The sequence below is a fragment of the Myotis davidii genome, unplaced genomic scaffold, assembly GCF_000327345.1.
Source record: "Myotis davidii unplaced genomic scaffold, ASM32734v1 scaffold1394, whole genome shotgun sequence".
NCBI lineage: Eukaryota > Metazoa > Chordata > Mammalia > Chiroptera > Vespertilionidae > Myotis > Myotis davidii.
The window spans coordinates 558,495-575,770 of record NW_006285608.1 but is presented as its reverse complement, the minus strand read 5'-3'; the positions used below and the strand labels follow the sequence as shown (position 1 = coordinate 575,770).

General features: G+C 55.9%; 1 protein-coding gene across 1 annotated transcript in view; it reads left to right on the top strand.

Annotated features, from left to right (window-relative positions):
- The window catches only part of WSCD1 (WSC domain containing 1), a 39,350-nt gene that overhangs the window by 9,171 nt on the left and 12,903 nt on the right, over positions 1–17,276 (top strand). Inside the window, exons 5-7 of the mRNA XM_015559181.1 lie at positions 2,586–2,707; positions 15,633–15,792; positions 16,798–16,962. Coding sequence (XP_015414667.1) covers positions 2,586–2,707; positions 15,633–15,792; positions 16,798–16,962 — 447 coding nt within the window. The remainder of the gene's footprint in view (positions 1–2,585; positions 2,708–15,632; positions 15,793–16,797; positions 16,963–17,276) is intronic.

Below are 17,276 nucleotides of genomic sequence, written 5' to 3'. Positions count from 1 at the left end.
TGAAAGAGGGCTGAGGTCAGGCGCTAGACTGCAGAGGGGTGTCCTGAGAGCTCTCCTAGCAATGAGTGTTAGCCACGCAGTACAGATGCCCGGCTGTGAGAACCATGGTGACTGATATGGGGCCAGCGTGACAGGGGGACTGGCTCAGGCCCAGCCTACTGAGGCTGCGTAAGTGCTTATAGTCAGAGAGGATATATCTGGGCCCAACGGCTCCAGGTGGGGGGACAGGGACAGGGTTGTAACCCTGGCAACACCTTCTTTGTGGATTCACTAATGAGACCATTAACTCAACAAATCGTGATTGATACCTACTCTGGGCCAGGACAGGGCCTGGCACAGAGGTTGCCGTGGTGCAGGGATCTGTCAACTTTTGCTCTGTCACCTGGGCATCCAAATGGGCTTCCTGAGGACCAGAATGTTCCAGACTGGCTTCTTGGACCGTTGATTCCCCTGGGTTCAAAGCCACCACCATCCCCCAGCAGGACCAGGTCCATATGTGGGCTCCGGCTGCCCTGCCAGCTCCTCCCGCCTGCTCAGCCACTGGATCTAAGGGATCATTGATTTGCTTCAGGCTGCCCATTGGTTAAGGGTGAGATGGCCCAGTTATTCAGCCTCAGACCTTTAGTGGGATAGACTTGATGTCATGGCTCATGTTGAAAACAGTGTGGTAGCTGCCCCTTTGGGCAGCCTGTGGGGCCCAAGCAGTTGAACTTTGCCCGCTCCCTTCTCAAGGGGATGAGTCAACAGGATCTCTGTCAAGAGGCAACCGGGTGGCCACCCGTGTTAAATTTCAGCTCCCCGGGTTGGGATCAGAGGTAGGAACAGAGCAGTTCATCGAGGACTTCATCTCAGAGGTGTCCTGCCTGAAGTGGCCCTGGGGCTGTCACCTGGGAAGCGAGGGAGGCAGGTGTGGATAGACTGCACTAGACGACAGCCTCTTCCCTGAAAGACAGTCACTCAGTGATGCCCAGAGGCAGCCGATGCTGCCATCCCAGCAGCGCTGGCATCACAGTGTATGCTGTGCCCTCACGTGCCCCGTTGTTCAGTTCATTCATCCACTCAGTGCTCATTGGGCACCTGCTGTGTAGTCAGGGCTGGGTGTGGTTGAGCACAGGGTGACCCCCATGCAGCTGCCCCTGGGACTCTGGTTTGTGCCTCCCTGCAGCCTGGGACTGGCTGGGATGCCCACCACCCTGCTGGCCCTGGGCCCTGCCTGTGCTGTTCACCCTCCTAGTCACGTGCCCCGGAGCCTGTCTCCCTGGTGCCTGTCCCACCCCGGAGCAGCTTGCTGAGGACCACAGCCCAGTCCATCTAGCTGTTTTGTCCTTTTGGGGCTCATTCATGCCACAGGACAAGAAGGAGTTCTGTGAGCTCAGCACAAGCCATCACCCCAAGTCCTTACACCAAGGCCAGGGCAGCCACATCAGGGGCTGGCTTGTGGGTGCACGTTGCCCCTCAAAACAACTCTAGCTGCCGGGCATTATGTCGGTGAGGAAACAGAGGGTCTTGAGTCCACGACACACCCAAGTTTCAGAGCGAGTCGTCAGCAGTGCCAGGACTTGCCCTCAGGCCAGTCAGATGCTCATCCTGGACGGTTCTTCCGGCACCAGCTGCCTCCCTTCATTTGTGCCCGACCAGGCTGGTGTCCTGAGGTTCAGACACTGGAGACGTGGTTGACCAGATGGGCTTCCAGACCAGGGCTCCCTCCTGCTTTGCAGTCCTGCGTGGAGAGCCCTCTGGCCACAGGGCTGGCTGGGGAGAGGGTTTCTGCTGCTGGCCAGGCGCTGAGCAGACGGGGAGCAGGGAGAGATGATGAGCCCCGGGAGATCTGGGATAGGAATCGCGACGCCATCTAGAGAAACTCTGATGAGTCAGGAAGAAATTGAGCAGTTGGTGCTGGAACATTCCAGAAGGCTTGTTCAGCACCAAGGGCGCCAACTAGGGAGCTGCAGTTTTCCATCAGAAGGTCTGAGGAACGCCGTGGCCTGAGGCTTCCTGGGACGGGGCGTAAGGCTTAGTCCTTGAGCTTGGTGGGAGCTCACAGTCAGAGGGGTGAGGGTGGGGGTGGAGGGGGGAGCACACAGTGTGTCACTCGGTGGCGCAGTGACGGGAACCTGGCAGGATGCTGATTTCCAGGCCTGCTTTTCTTTCCGCACATGCACGGGGATGTCATGCGCTTTTCCAGAACATCCGCCTTGCAGGTTCTCTAGTGCCGAATCTGGCTCACGACGGACGCACAGTCCGGATTTTGTGGAGGGAGGGAGGCGGGGAAGGAAGGGAGGAAGAAAGGAAGGAAAGGTGAATGGACACCGTCCCCCGAGAGCTGGTGGGAATAGTGAGACCTGAAGTCAGACAAGCGGCCCCTTGTTGGTGATCCGGGGTGACCAAGGTCCTGGTGCCTGGCTTCCCCGAGGGTCTTGGCTTGGCCACACCCCGTCTAGGGCAGTTTGCCTTCTCTGATGTGAAACCCGCCCTCCTGAGGACGCCCCTTCACATGCTGAAACGCAGAAGCCACCAGTTTCCCTCGTGACAGGCGCCAATGACCAGGAGCACCGGTTCTCATCGATATCCTGTTTTTCCCCCAGGGAGGTCGGTCACATATCGTGGGTGCTTCAGGCTGCCGGAGAACATCACACACGCTTTCCCCGACTCCCTGATGCAGGCCAACGTGACAGTGGAGACGTGTTCGGGATTTTGTTCCAAGAAAGTAAGACCAATTATAATTCTACCACATCAGCATGTGCGGTGGCCCCAGAGAGGGGGCAGGTGCGGTGCTGGGCTGCAGACATCCGTCCGCCCGGAGCAGCAGGCCACTCAGCAGACATCCCTGAGGGCGCCCTGAGGGAGTCTGTTGCTAGGGCTGGTGATTCCAGCCCGGGCGGGGAATTGTCAGCGAAGGTTGTAGAAGCTGAAATGATCATGCCTTCCCCGTCATGAGCTCTTGGCACAAGTGTCAGATGGTAGACTGACTTGGTTTGGAAGCACGGAGATGCTGGGTCGGGACCTGAAGAGAACAGATGGATTTTCTGTTGTGTGTGCTGATGGTGTTGGCCATGAACCTGACTTCAGGGGCTGGAGTCCCAGGGGCACCTTTGGTTCAGCCTGGGCTGAGGAGTGGGGTGTGACTGTGCGGGGCCTGGGCTGGGCACTGAGGCTAGCTCTGGGGTGGAGAAATTGGCCAAGGCCAGGTAGGATTTGCAGAAGGCAGGACTGGGGGGCGGGGGGCGTTGTGAAGCGAGGCTGGTGGAACCAGCAAGCTGTCCAAAGAGCACTGAGGTCTGGGGCTGGAGTCCAGCAATTTCCAAATGGGTCTGAATGATGCAGCCCTGGATATGCCCTCAGTGGCAGCAGGCTGGGGTTTGGGGCTGCTCCTCTGTGTGGGGGTTCAGTAGCCTTGATGAGACCATGATACCTAGCAGTGTAACACCATGGGGCTAAGAGAGGGGCCTTGGCAACGATGATGATGATGATGATGATGACGACGACAGTAATTATCAACAGTAGCTAACATGTATTGCTTGTTTATTTCATGCCACCTACTTACTGTTCCAAGCCCAAATGTGTTAGCCAATTTAATCCTGTAGCAACCCTATGGGATAGTGTTACGATTATCTGCATTTTTGCAAGGTGAGAAAACTAAGGCAGGGAGAGCTTGAGCATTCTTTCCGAGGTTGCATAGCCGGTAAGGGGGGAGCCAGGACTTGAGCTGTGTAGCTCCATGGCCTCCTGGTGGTTTGAGGGTGCAGGGAGTGGGCCTCCGCGAAGGCAGGTGTGGTTGGACGTGGAGGAGCCTGCCCTCCAGGGGTGCCCCACCCTCCTTGGGAGCTACTCTCCCTCTGCTGCGTGCCCTCCCCGCTCTTGCGATGCTCCCCTTGGAGGCGGGTGGAGACTTCCTCTTGCGCACGCACAGCCTTTGAAGAGGCTCCTGCCCGTCCAGCATTTTCGAAAGCCTCCTCCGAGGAATCTTTCAGGGCATCAGGGAATGACGAGACACGTGCAGCAAGCCAGGAGCAGCTTGTTGATCTGCTCACATCTGGCCTGGGCATCTCTACTTCCCCTCTCCCCTCGTGGGAGCAGGGCCTGGGGTAGAGGCAGCAGGGACACCTGCTTGTGTGCTCACAAGGAAACAGCCGCTCTCCAGGGCGGCCTGCACACCTGCAGGTCCCAGCAGGTCCCCGAGGAGCCTCTACTGGAATCAGAGGAGCTCAGCTGGGCCAGATCGGGCTGAGGGCAACCTCCTAGGGTCCCCCACCTGCCCGGGGCGGTGTCCTGTGTCCTGTGTGCTGGGTGCTGTGTGGGTGACCTCCCCACCCGTGATCTGCCTCGCCCTCCCAGCGCTCCCTGAGGGAGGTGCTCTGATCCCGGCTGCTGCGACAGAGCCAGAGCAGATCTGCACACAGGCAGGGAGCCACTGGCGTTACAGCCTACCCTGCTGCCCACCACCACCAGCCCCCCATGCTTCTCCCTTTATGTGACATTGGGGGGAAGGGCCCTAGTGGGTGAGCCCAGAAAGGAGGCAACAGGAGAGAAGAAACAGGGGCCATGACAGGAAACAGACATCACCGCTGTGTGTCCTTAGTGTTTTAAATTATTTTTAGTAGGTAATGTGCTCACACAATAAAGAGACACCAAAGTGTTCAGATGGGAGCGTCTTCCTCCCGCCCGGTGTCTCACCACCCAGCGTCTGTCCTTCCTCGGGGCAGCCACGGTCCTGACTTCCTGTGTCCACAGTCAGAGAGCATCTGTGTCTATTCCAGCCATCGGTTCTTTCAAAGACACGATTCCTTTACAAACCCCCAGGCGGTAACGAGCTACTCACCGCCGCCCTGCGTGGGACGGGGAGCGATGGCTTCCTATTGGCAAGGAGCGTGCTTTCCCGGTCTCTCATTCCCTTACAGGATGTCCTATAATTTATTTAACCGGCCTCCTGCTGCTACACATTCAGCTTGTTTCCAGTCCTTTGCTTCTACAAATAAGGCTGCAGTGACTCCCCTTGTGGGTGGGGCGTTTTGTCGCGGTGGATCCGGGAGACAGAATTCCAAGGAGGTGCTGGGTTCCAGGCCCTGTGTCCTTCTCACGTTGGCAGACTTTGCCACGTTGCCCTTGGCTAAGGTTGTAAAGGGTGTCCCAAAATTCATGCAAGATTTGAATTTTGATTTCAATCCCTTCAATTTGATAAGCATTACCAAGTACCAATTATGGCCCAGGAGCAGGGACAATGAAGACCACGGCTTTGCATATGTACCAGCAAAGCCGTGGAGGCCATTTACCCAATGTGCTCTTCCGTACATAACCCTATACTGTGTACTTTATGAATCAATAAAAAATTTACAATTTTTAATTATAAACCTGTGTTTTCTATCAAAATTACTTCTTGCGTGAATTTTGGGACACACTTTATCAACCTCACACCCCCGCCAGTGCTGTCTGAGAGGGAAAGGAGGCAGCCTGTGGCTCTTCTTTCAGAGACAATGACTTCAAAGCAGCATCCTAGGGAGACATTCCAGTATCCTGGGGGCACCTCCACTGGGGCAGCCCGCGAGGGCCCAGAGATGGCTGCCCTGTGCTTCAGACACGCACCCTGAAGATGTTACACTCTCCAGCTTCTGTTTTCAGTCTTTCTTCGCTTTTGCTGGCACAAATCCATGTTGCTGCAGTTTTGCATTGGAGCTTGTGCCAGCGGCACCTGCAGGCTCCCGATCTCTTCCCCGTTTTTCGCTTTAGCACCTTGTGCCTCTCCCCTCATGACGTGTTTCAAGAACAAGTCACATGCTCAGCTCTGGGCAGTGCCGGTGGGAACTGTTCGGGTCAGATCAGGGAGGAGAGGGCATCCCGGGTCCTCGAGGTGCGTCTGCTTGTTTTTTTCCTGGCCTCCCTGCGTTGTCAGATGGGCTGGGGCGGGTGGGGGTTTCCTCCAGGGCCATTGTTTAGGTGCTCTGGAGTTTGCAGCTGGGAGGAAGTCCTCATTTCCAGCGTTCATGTCGAAAACAGATCTTGGCAGGAGGCATTTAGTGAGATGTGTCCAAACTAGTGTGGGGGTGGGGGGTGCCAGCAGAGCTCAGGGATGGGGGACACCTGGCCCCCTCTCATGAGGTAGAGCTCACCCCTGGGGAGGAGCTGAGATAAGACACGACTGAGGTCAGTGCCTGAGGGGGGCGAGGGAGACTCGGAGGCCAGTAGCACCAAGGCTGCAGGACTGGCCCAGTGGCAGCTCATCTGCGCTTGTGTGGAAGGGTGGGAGCCAGAGGATGTGGGCAGTGTCAGCGGGCGGATGAGGGATGTGAGGGGTGCATTGTAAGACCAGGCAACTGCTGAGCAGGCGGGGGCTGGTGGGAAGCAGCCCAGCTTGCTGGAGTGGAGGGCTACATGGCGTGGCGTGGAAGGTGGGTGGAGACACATGGCAATGGGCCTTGCATGCCTGCCTCAAAGCCCAGGTGCTTTTGGTGCATAAGAGGGAGCCACTGGTGGTGTAGCAGGGAGAGGATACCGTGCCCAGCGTGGCACCTCACAGCCGTAGGTGGGGCTCTGGAGGGGGGTGGAGGCGTCCTCTGTGGATCCCTTTGGGGGACAGCCCTCCTCAGAGACACCTTGGGAGATGCCTGGGCAAAGCTGAGATAGAAGGTGGCCTGTGGTCTGGCTCTGGAGTTAGGGATTCTAGGGAGGGCGAGGGCGAGACCCAGATGTTACTCATCCAAGGAAAACCACCTTCTACCCAACTGAGTGAGCCTTTGGTTCCCAAGCCTTCCATCCCTCCTCCCTCATGGGTGTTAGTGTAACTTGGACTCAAGACTTCGGGAGCAGATCCCCGCCCCGCCCCCTCATCGGGCAGCTCTGAGCTCTGCAGTTTCCTGGCCAGGGTTTCATGGGGACTCTGCCTTCACCCCACAGCTGGGTTTCTCAGCCTTGCAACTACCGACACTTCAGGTCAGGTCACCTTCGTTATAGCATCTGTCTGTGCATTGCAGGGTATTTAGCAGCATTGCTAGCCTTTACCCGTAACATACCAACAGCCCCTCCCCGCTCAGTTGTGACAACCCAAACCGTCCCCAAACAAGGCCACATGCCCCCTGCAGGACAAAATTGTCTCTTCGTGCCCCGCCCCGTCAAGAGCCACTGCCCTCCAGGGCCAGCTTGAACGTGTTGGCTCAGCAAGGCCCAGGCACGGCCCACGTTCCGCATGAGTCTGAATCCTGGAGAACAGTTGTCTCATCCGACTATTTGGTGAGGATGAGGAAGCAAATTCTGCCTTTGGTGTTGATGTCTGGGGGATGTGAGGTCAGTTGGGGGTCAGCTGACCCAGGCCTGAGGGACCAGCGACCTGTGTGCAGGAATGGTTTCCCCTCGCCTGTCCTGGATGCTGAGGGGTGGAGAGAGGTGAACTCGGGATGTCTGGCTGTACTTTCCTGTCTGAAGTGCCAAGCACTTCCTCTCCAGCAAGGCCAGTAGCACCGAGGCTGCAGGGCTGACCCAGTGGCAGCTCCATCTCCTCCTAATTTGGCTGAAAGACAAGCTCAGATGTTCTATGATGTGGGAATGGCCACATTAAGCCACAGCCATACAGCGGACTATAATGCAGCCATTGAAAATGGTTTCAAAGACTTTTATGATGGAAAATGCTCACAGCAGAATGTGCAATGAGACAGAGCTAAATCTGGAGGAGGGGACTAGGGGCTTAATTAGGACTGTGGGGCCCAGCAGCAGATGTGAGAGTTGGGGCTTGGGAACAGGAAAAGAGGGGAGCCCTCCTTGCAGCACCCCGATTTTGAGCACCATCTGGGGTCTATTTGTAGCCCCAGATCGAAATCTCTATTGTTTTTTGCTAGTTAGTTACAATGAATTTGGGGAGCTCCAAGAGTGTAGTTTGACGGGGAGGAGAACATTTGGGGGAATAGCAGCATCTTAATGATCTGACTGTCTGCCAGCAAGAGAGACTGGACCGATGTAATGCGTTTTTAAACACAGTCCAATGATCTTGTCTAATTTTCTGCGGTCGTTTTGGAGTTGGGAGGAAGCCTGCTCATTCTCAATACTCAGCTCCTTCCTTTGGACAGAGGTGAGGCTGAGGGGGGCAGGGGGAGCTTAGATATTTGCGTGGCTGCCAGTTCAGATCTGGGGGTGATTGATTTCGAAGCCCACTATTTGTGTGCAAACAGATAGACCATGTGTGGGAGCATGGGTTCCCACAGTGGGCTGGAGAGCGAAATCTGACACCATCTGTAAACAGGTTACTAAGGTGTGAAGCTTCCCCAGCATTATGCCCATGATCTGAGGTTTTATCTGCTGGCCACTGCTGATGGTTCTACTGAGAATGCAACCAGAGGGACAGGATGGAGGGGAGAGAGGGGAGGGAGGAGGCGCTCCCCTTCCTTCTTGTCCTCTTCTAGCCTCTTTTGGGTGCATGCGTCCTTCATAGAGAATATTAACCCCCTGGGTGTTTTCCCATTGACATTCTTCTAGGGGTTTTTTATTTGGCCGTTTAATAGCAGCGCTTACCCATCCGCCTGTGAAATGGAAAAGCACGTGTTACTGTGGAGGCTGCTGGGCCGCGCTGGCTCAGTCCACTTGGACCCAGTAGACACGGTCTCTGCTGGTGGACTCGCTGCCTCCGTGGGGCACGCAATTTCACGCTCTGCCAAGGTTGGGCCTGTAAGAGTCTGGGTATTCTGACTTCCTACCTAGAGAGTAAGAATTTTCTTTTTTTCCAAGATGCTGTATAGTCATTCCAATAGGTGACTGATAGAGGGTGGCTTTGGATTTCCTATAAAAATTCTGTCGTAAACCTGTTGATATTATGTTGTAAGTCTCTAAAGCACACTTACTGTTTTCTTTGAAGGGGAGGTTACACAGGCTTTTTAAAAGGAAATTTTTGGAAATGCAGAAATGAAATTAAAACTCACTTGTAATTTTATCGCACCGGGGAAAACAACCAATAACACTTTGCACACTTTTGTATGTATATATATCCTTCTAAAGTGTGTGTATATATCTTTGTGATATATATCCTTCTAAAAATGGAAGGAGGGAGCTTTAGAGGCGTCAGGACCTGGGTGCACAGCCCTGCTCGGCCCTTTCTCGCTTTGTGGTCCTGGCCAGTCACGTAGCCCTGAGCCTTCGTGTCCTCCGGTGCTGCCCGGGGTTGGCGGCGGCCGCAGTGCCTCACCAGACTGCAAGGAGGACTCGGTGGCTTTGCTGTGGTTTGGGCGTCTCTTGCGTAGCGAGTACTGCAGACAAGGGGCTGATGATCGTTACTATGCGGCTTCCCTGGTTCCTTTGCTGTGCATGGGAAGCTTGAGAAACTGCCTAAGACGAGCGGCTGGTCCTCCCCGTGTCCATGGAAACCCGGGCCCCTGGGCTCCCCAGGGTGTGGCGGTTCTGAGCCACCCAGGGTTGAATGGGCCTTCTTTCTGGCGCATGTTTGGCTTTGATGGGAGGGTGTCGCATGGGGCGGGGGAGTGAGTCTACTGTCTGGGGACCCAGTGTCTGCGGAGCCACTGCCCCAGGGAACATCCAGAGGCCCCTGGAGACACTGACATTTGCCCCAAACAATCCCGAAGCAGCACTTCTGCGGCTGGACACAGGCAGGGGGCTGTGAGCCAGCTCTTCGCATGGAGAAGCCCTTCCCCCACCCACGCCTTCAGCCTCCCCTGGGCTCAGGCCATGCAAGTTGCTGGGTGTCTCCTCTCTGACAGGCACCTCACGAGTATTTCATTCCAGCCTCAACGCCCCCTTACAGGTGCGGAAATCAAGACTCAGTCCATCTTAACCTAATCTCACGCCTGCTGGCTCCCAAGCCTGTAATCATCAAGCTATGCCCCTTTCATAAAGGCGATCAAACCCAGGCTCAGAGATGCTCACTAGCTTGTCGACAGTGCTCCTGACACCAAGCCTTGGTCTGGCTCCACCTCCCCATAGCTCCTCTCCAAACCACACAAACCGCCCCCAGCCCACCCCTGCGGTCAGACCCCACAGGCATCGGGTTGGAGCAAACAGGCTCTCAATCACAGCACCAGCTGATGGGTTTGCATGAAACTTGACATTTGCCCGAAAGCACCAAAAGCAAAAGTTGGCCTCATCCCCCCACCTTTGTGGCTGTCTTCATTCCCTGTTTGTGTCCAGACTTGTCTCTGGAGGGAAGGGAACGGCCCAGGAGGTAAAGACTGGTCAGAGCTAAGCTCTGTGCTAGTTTGCAGATTTCATAAAAAAATCCATGCATTTGTGTGTTTGCCTCCAAGGAGTTGAGTGTGGGTGTGGCAAAGCCCTGGACTGGACTCCAGGAAGCTGGCTTCTCTTCCACTCACCCTGATGGTCTGAGGTCTCGGGCTGCTCGCCACCTGCCTCCAAGCCTCAATTCTCCCTTCAGAAACTTGAAGCACCGATCTGTTAGATTTCTGTAATTCTGTATAACCAGGGAGATCCCAAGCAAGGTGCTTAAGGAGGAATGAAGATGGAGGAGATGAGACCCAGCTGGGCCAGTTTGTTAGAGGTGTTCTTCTTGCCTGTTGGAATGTCCACTCCTTGACCCCTTGGCCATGACCAAGCCTTTGCATGTGGATCCCCATCACCCAGAGAGCCGGGCCCTGGCTGAGTCTTGACCTGGCTCCAGGCTGACACCCTGGCTGGGGCTGGTGGTGAGGTGTCTGTAGTAGGATGCATATCCACCCGCCCTCCAGCCGGGCTCCGTGGCTCCCTTTTCAACCCCTCATCTAGTTTATTGAAACGGTCCCAAATCTGTGTTTGTGCTTCCTTTTTCTGCCTTGCTTTCTCTAATCATCTTCTCCTTTGTCTCTAAGTGTTCTCTCTCTCTCTCTCTCTCTCTCTCTCTCTCTCTCTCTCTCTCTCTCTCTCTCGAGCTTGGGGTAGGGGTGGGAGGACTGGGGAAGTTGGCAGAGAGATAAGATTCTCCAATATTTAATTTTTATGGAAATCATGTCCTAGAAATCCCCAAGGGGCTAAAAATTGTTCTGTGTTTTCAGAAGCCAGTGATGTCGCCGAAGTGGTTATGTTGTAAATAAAACCACATTACTGTCTGCAGCTCGCCCATGCTCTGCACACACCCCGAAACTTGACAGTTTAATCCACTCAAGGAAGCAAAGAGGTTCGGGTCACTGGTGGGGGCAGCCTGTCCCCAGCCCTGGGAGACAGGACTAGGAGGCATCACCGTGGGCAGCAGCAGTACAGCCAGGGAGGGAGACAGAGCCAGCAGTCCTGAGCAGAGCTACCACGTTGCTGAAATTTCCTCTGAACAGGAATCCCAGGAGATCCAAGCCCCCTGGGGTCCCTGGTGTTGGGGGTGGGGCGGGGGATTTGCTTAGATGCGTCAGCTTTCTTCTCCCCCTCTTGCCCAGGGCGAAATGACCAACAAAAAGCTCACGCCCAAGTCCATTGCCAGTAATTTGGGGGGGGGGGCGGTGGGGGTTGGGGGGGGGGGGGAGTTGGGAGTGTAAAGGACATTCATTCATTCATTTGTTCATTGGTTTGTCCATCAAATGGTCATTAAGCATCCACCATGTTCTAGAGAATGCAGCAAAGCTCACAGACACACAGAAATCCCTGCTCACACCCTCGGGGAAGGAAGCAAGCCATGAGCAGGTCAGTAAGTAAAACAGAGCGGATGTTCAGTGCCGACAAGTTACGTGGAGGAAAATGAAGCAGGAACCTTCAGTACTAACCCATGAGAAAGGGAAATATTTACTGACTGAAAGTCTTGTACACAAATGTTCATAGCAGCTTTATCTGTAATAGGTAGAGACGAAACAGCCCATGTGTCCCTCAAGTGGAGGAATCAACAGATTGGTACATTCACACACCGAATAACAGGGATAAAAAAGAAATGATCTATTAACAGATAAGACAACATGGGTGGGCCTAACAAATACATTTCTGAATGAAAGAAAGCAGACACCCAAAAATAGACATTGGATGACTCCATTTATATTCTAGTCTAGACAAAATGAATCTGTGTCAGTGGAAATCAGAAGAGGTTGCCGTGAGGGAGGGTGGGCTGATTGGAAAGGGGTGGAGGAAACTGGTGTGAGGGAACTGCTGGTCTTGATACACACGCATCAGGACTGCTGAGGGTACACTTAGGGTCAGAGGGTTTCATCGCTGTGACACCCCAGTGAAACCATATTAGAAGGCCCAGCAGCCGGGGAATAGGCTGTGTCGGTGGTGGTGGGAGGATGCTGTGACTTGAAGTGGGGAAGCCGAGAAGGCCTCTGGGGAGAAGGCAAGTTGAAGGAAGTGAGGGAGAAAGCCATGTGGGTGTCTGGGGGAGGAACATTCTGGGCAGAGAGAGCAGCAAGTGCAATGGCCCTGAGGTGGGTCTGTGACTGGCCGGGCCGAGGACCGGTAGGAAAGCTGGTGTGTTAGCTTCCCAGGGCCGCTGTAGCAAGTGCCGCAGACGGATGGGGCTTCAGCAACAGAGATTGTTTCCTTGCAGCTCTGGAGGCCGGAGGTCTGAGACCCAGGTGCTGGTTTCTTCTGTCCCCAGACTGCACGTGGCCTTGGCCCTTTGTCTTCACGGGGCCCTCCCTTGGTCTGCGTGTGTGTTTGTGTTCTAGTCACTTCTAAAAACCACACCAGTCAGATCGGACTGGGGCCCACCCTCATGGCCCCCATTTAAACGTAATTACCTCTTTAAAGACCCAAAAGCAGTCACATTCTGAAGTAGGGGGGGTTAGCATTTCAACATGTGAAATTTAGGGGACACCGTTCCGCCCCTGACAGCCCATGTGAACAGACGGGGACACAGCCAGGTGTCCGCGTGTTCTGCCCATCGCTGCCGTGGGGGCCCAGGCTGCTGTGGTGAAGGTGCTGATCTGGGAGGAGGCAGGAAGGGGTGGGTGTGGAAGGGGATGGATGCTGATGGTGGGGGCTAGAGGTCACGGTTCCTGTGATGGCTTTTCACCAACTCATGGCAGTGGAACTTGCCTCCAGAAAGCCAGTGGTGTTCTGATGGAGGGCCGGACAGACACAGATTTCACTTTCTCTGCAGTAGTGGCCTGGGGGTCCCGGCGGAGGGGGCTGTGGAGGATGGTGCCTGGCTGGACATGCTGATGGGTTTGTCAGCCTTTGTCCGCTCACTCCCACGTCCCATCCCCTTGGCCCTGCACCGGGACAGTGGCCCCGGCTGCCGGTGCTGGATTGCCACTGCAGCTGGCATTGGGGGCAGCTGTGGTTTGGGGCATGGCTGGTTCCCAGGTGAGGGCCTCACTGTGGCCGCCGAGCCTTCAATGCATCCTCTTCTGCATGTGCCTGATTCAGACTGAAGGACCACAGGCTCACGGGGTCAGGGGCTCTGGCCTTCCCTTGGTGCTGGCTGTCCAGGCCTTGGAGGGGGAGACAAAGTGAGGAACTTGAGGAAACAATCTCCTGGTACGCTAAGAGGCAGTGGTCTGGGGCCCACCTCGAGTACAATTAAAGGCCTGAAGAGAGAAAAATAGGGGAGCATGTACCATGTGCTGGGCGCTGGGCTGGGGCCTTCTCATGCACAGTCCTCCCTTCATTCTCTCCCACTCTGTGAACTGGGTGTTATTGCCCCCACGTTACAGATGAGAAAATCAAGGCTGAGAAAGGGCAGGCACTTGCCCAAGGTCACACAGGTACGGAATTGTGACTCTGGAACTTGGGTCCAGGTCTTTCAGATGATAAACATGGTCCTTTCTCTACTATGTGGTGCTTCCTCCCTCTGACATAAAAGTTCCTGGATACCCACCCCCATCCTCCATCCCCATGTCAAGCCTCTCCCAGGAAAGCCTTGGGGGTAGTCATCCTGGTCTCACTGCCCCTGGGGTGGGCCAGGGTGGGCTAGTGAGGGGGCCAGAGAGAAACGAGATCCTCCAGCTCTTCCAGGCAGGCCCATTCATGGAACATGTCCATTTTACAGGTGGAGAAACTAAGGGGAGGTGACTTGCTTATGGTCCCAGAGAATGTTCATGAGTTTTTCCAGTGCAAAAGGGAGAGCTGAGCTCTAGAATCAGAGCATTTAGTGAGATGGTGTGTGTGTGTGTATGTGTAGGTGGGTAGGGGTACATGCGTCGTGGAAGAACAGTGAAAATTTCCTCCCCCTGTCCTATGTGACAGCTCAGCTCTGAGAGACAGACATGGGCCTGGGCCCTGGTAAAAGTCCTGGAGAAGCAAAGCTGCCCCCCAGCCTTGAAGAGGATGAGGGAGGCAGGGAGGGGCTATCAGGGAGGCTGGGCATCTGGTGGAAAATTCAGCCTGTGCCTATAACAACAGCCTGGCATGCAGGCAGCATCTCCTCCCCTCGCCCCTGCACCCTCTCCCCTCCCCCCCGGCTCCGCGCCGCCCTCCCCTGGCTGGGACACCACCTCTATGGTCTTCTCTGAGATCCTCGGCTTTGCCAAGCTGTGCTCAGAAGACGTTATTGATTTCCTTTTATTTACTTATTTATGAGACTTCTCCGTCGGCAAAAACGAAAGAGGTTTGTGCAGCGCTTCTCTCAGCAATGAGAAGTATTCTCCGCCCACAGCCTCCGTTCCACTCACACTCCTAGACTCCTCTCCAGTCTCCACACTCCAGGGGCTCGCATCTCCTGCATGCAAGATGCACGGACGGGCAGAGATGAAATGGGGTTACGTGGCCTGTGCAGTGCCAGGTACATAGTAGGTGCTCCAAACTACCTGTGAGAGAGGTGGGTGAAGGAAGTTTTGCGTGAGCTGTGGCTGATGCTGGAGGATTAGGGGACAGAGGATGGCCCACTCCTCTGAGCACTGAGCCTGGGCCGGGCCCAGTGCTGGGCGGCTAGGACCCTTCTCATAATAACCGTGCCTGGTGGATTTCATTACCTTTGTTCAATGGGAAATTCAGAGAGGTTCAGCACCTTGCCCAGGTTACCCAGCCCATGAACCCAAATTCACATCCAGGCCTAATGGGTGCCAGGGCCCAGCTCTTCATCCTCCAGCGTAGCCCCTCGGGGAACAAGAAACTATGCAAGAGGCCACCAGGAGCTGAACCCTGGCAGGGCCCTTCCATCCTCAGGAAGCCCTCCTGGGGCTCAGCACCTCGGTGGATCCAAGTCTACTCTTGCCCACCCTCCTGTCTTGGAGAGGTGGGCGTGTGGGCATCTGTCCTTGGTCCTGAACCCCCAGCAGTGAACTTCAGGCATAGGATTGGCTTGGGTCTCTCCAGGCAGAGCTAGGGGGATTCCAGACGTCACTCAGGGCTCCCGGTTTTTTAGTTAAACCTGTGACATGTTGAGCCCTAACTGCCCTGTGCGGGCTTATCTGTCCCGTTCTGAGCCACACACACATTTTTCTCCCATGGATGCCACTGTCTGGAGGGCCTGTTCCCACCCTGATGCTCCCGACTGCCTCCTGGACGTCTCGGGGGCCCAGATCCAGGCTCTGCTCCCTCCTTGCACACCTGACTCACCTGCCACAGCCCCACTGCGCTGTGCCTGCTGGATTGTCACCAGCCAGCTGTGAGCTGCTGGAGGGCAGGAGTCGCATCTCATTGAGTTAGTCTCCCTGGGCTTGGGCAGTAGAAGGACGGACAGACATCCCTGTTGCTCCCCTGCAGCCGGCAGTGGGTCCACGCATTCATCCTGCATCTGCAGGAGACGTGGCCTTTGCATTCACCGCGATGCTTCTCCTCCTCTCCTCATCTGACAGGAGTTCCCCTTGGCCATCCTCAGAGGCTGGGAGTGCTACTGTGCTTACCCCACCTCCCAGTTCAACCTGCAGGATGCTGTGGACAGCTCGCTGTGTGGCCACGAGTCTGAGGCACAGAAGCTGGCAGAGTACTGCGAGGTCTACCAGACGCCCGTGCAAGGTGAGCCCCGCCCCCGAGGTGGGCAGGGCGTGAAGGGTCCTCCTCCCCGTGCCTGCCTCTGCTGGTGGCCTGTGGTCTGGAGGTTTGGAAATGCTGGCCATGGTGGAGTGTGCAGTCCTGGGGTAGGAGGGGCATCTGTGTAAGGACCCTGGGATCCTCGTGGATGGTCTCAGCTTCGGATAATGGATGGAGGAGGCCTCCGCCATCTCTGGAGACCAGGCCAGGATACAGGGCTCAGTTTGAAAAGCACCTGACCTTAACCTGAATCTCTCTGGGGATGAAGGTGGTTTGAGGAAGGAAGGAACAGCAGAGAGGCAGGGTCCAGAGAGATGGCAAGGGCAAGGTGGCGGCACTGGGTGCCATGGGAGCTCAGGGCCACAAGGGCCTCAGAGGCTTCCCGAGGCAGCCCAGGACCTGGGATCCAGCAAGGCTCCTGGGCTGTGGTGTGTAGCATCCCGTCTGCCCAGCGGGCCCTAGGAGCTGGTGGAGGAAGAGCAGAGAGGGCGGGATGGTGCTCCCTTACGGAGCCTGCTGTGAGCACAGCGCAGGGCTTTGGGGCTTCCACCTGAAGATTTCAGGCAGCCCTGGGGGGGTGGGGGGAGGAAGAGGAGGCTCAGAGAGGTCACTTGCCTGAAATTAGTCCAGCAAGTTTGTTGTTGGCTGCACCTCAGGGTGTGGCATTGGTCCACCCAGCTATGACCCAGCCTTCTCCCCTGGAGTTACCTGTGCTGTGCCAGTAGCCAAGGCTTGGCTGTGGCCATGGATACAAAGCAGGGGCTGCGGGTCCACAGGTGCCAAATTGCACCACACTCTTGCGTGGGCTTTGGGTCTCGTGGTCCCTGGGCTGTCTCTGGCCAGCCACGTGCAGGCGGCGAAGCCCTCCCCCTCAGTTCACACCTGTACTCAGCGGGAGTCTCGGGTCAGCAGTTTCTATCCAGGGGAGCCCGGCCGTGAGTCTGAATCACCACGGGGGTGAGTGACCCTGACATGACCTCTGACTTTCAGACACTCGGTGCACAGACCGGAGGTTCCTGCCCACCAAGTCCAAAATGTTTGTGGCTTTGTCGAGCTTCCCGGGCGCCGGGAACACCTGGGCGCGGCACCTCATCGAGCACGCCACTGGCTTCTATACCGGGAGCTACTACTTCGACGGAACTCTCTACAACAAAGGTGAGCAAGGGCAGAGAGCGGGGAAGGCGGCTCCCGTGACCAGACCGTCCCCTGGGAGTGCGGGAGCAGTGCTTCTCCCACGCGTGTGTGTCAGAGCCTCCCCGAGGGCTTGGTAAATTCAGCCGATTCCCGGGCGGCGCCTCGGAGTCTGGCAAAGGGAAAGCCTAGTGGCGTGGATTCCCTCTAGAAACCTTTCCTGGACTGTCCTTGCTTTTCAGAACCCTCAATCATCAAGTGAGACGGTATCTGCTAACTTCTTTTTCGTTTTTAGGCAAGGGGTAGCTTATCAAAATGCTTTTTTTAAAATCTGAGAG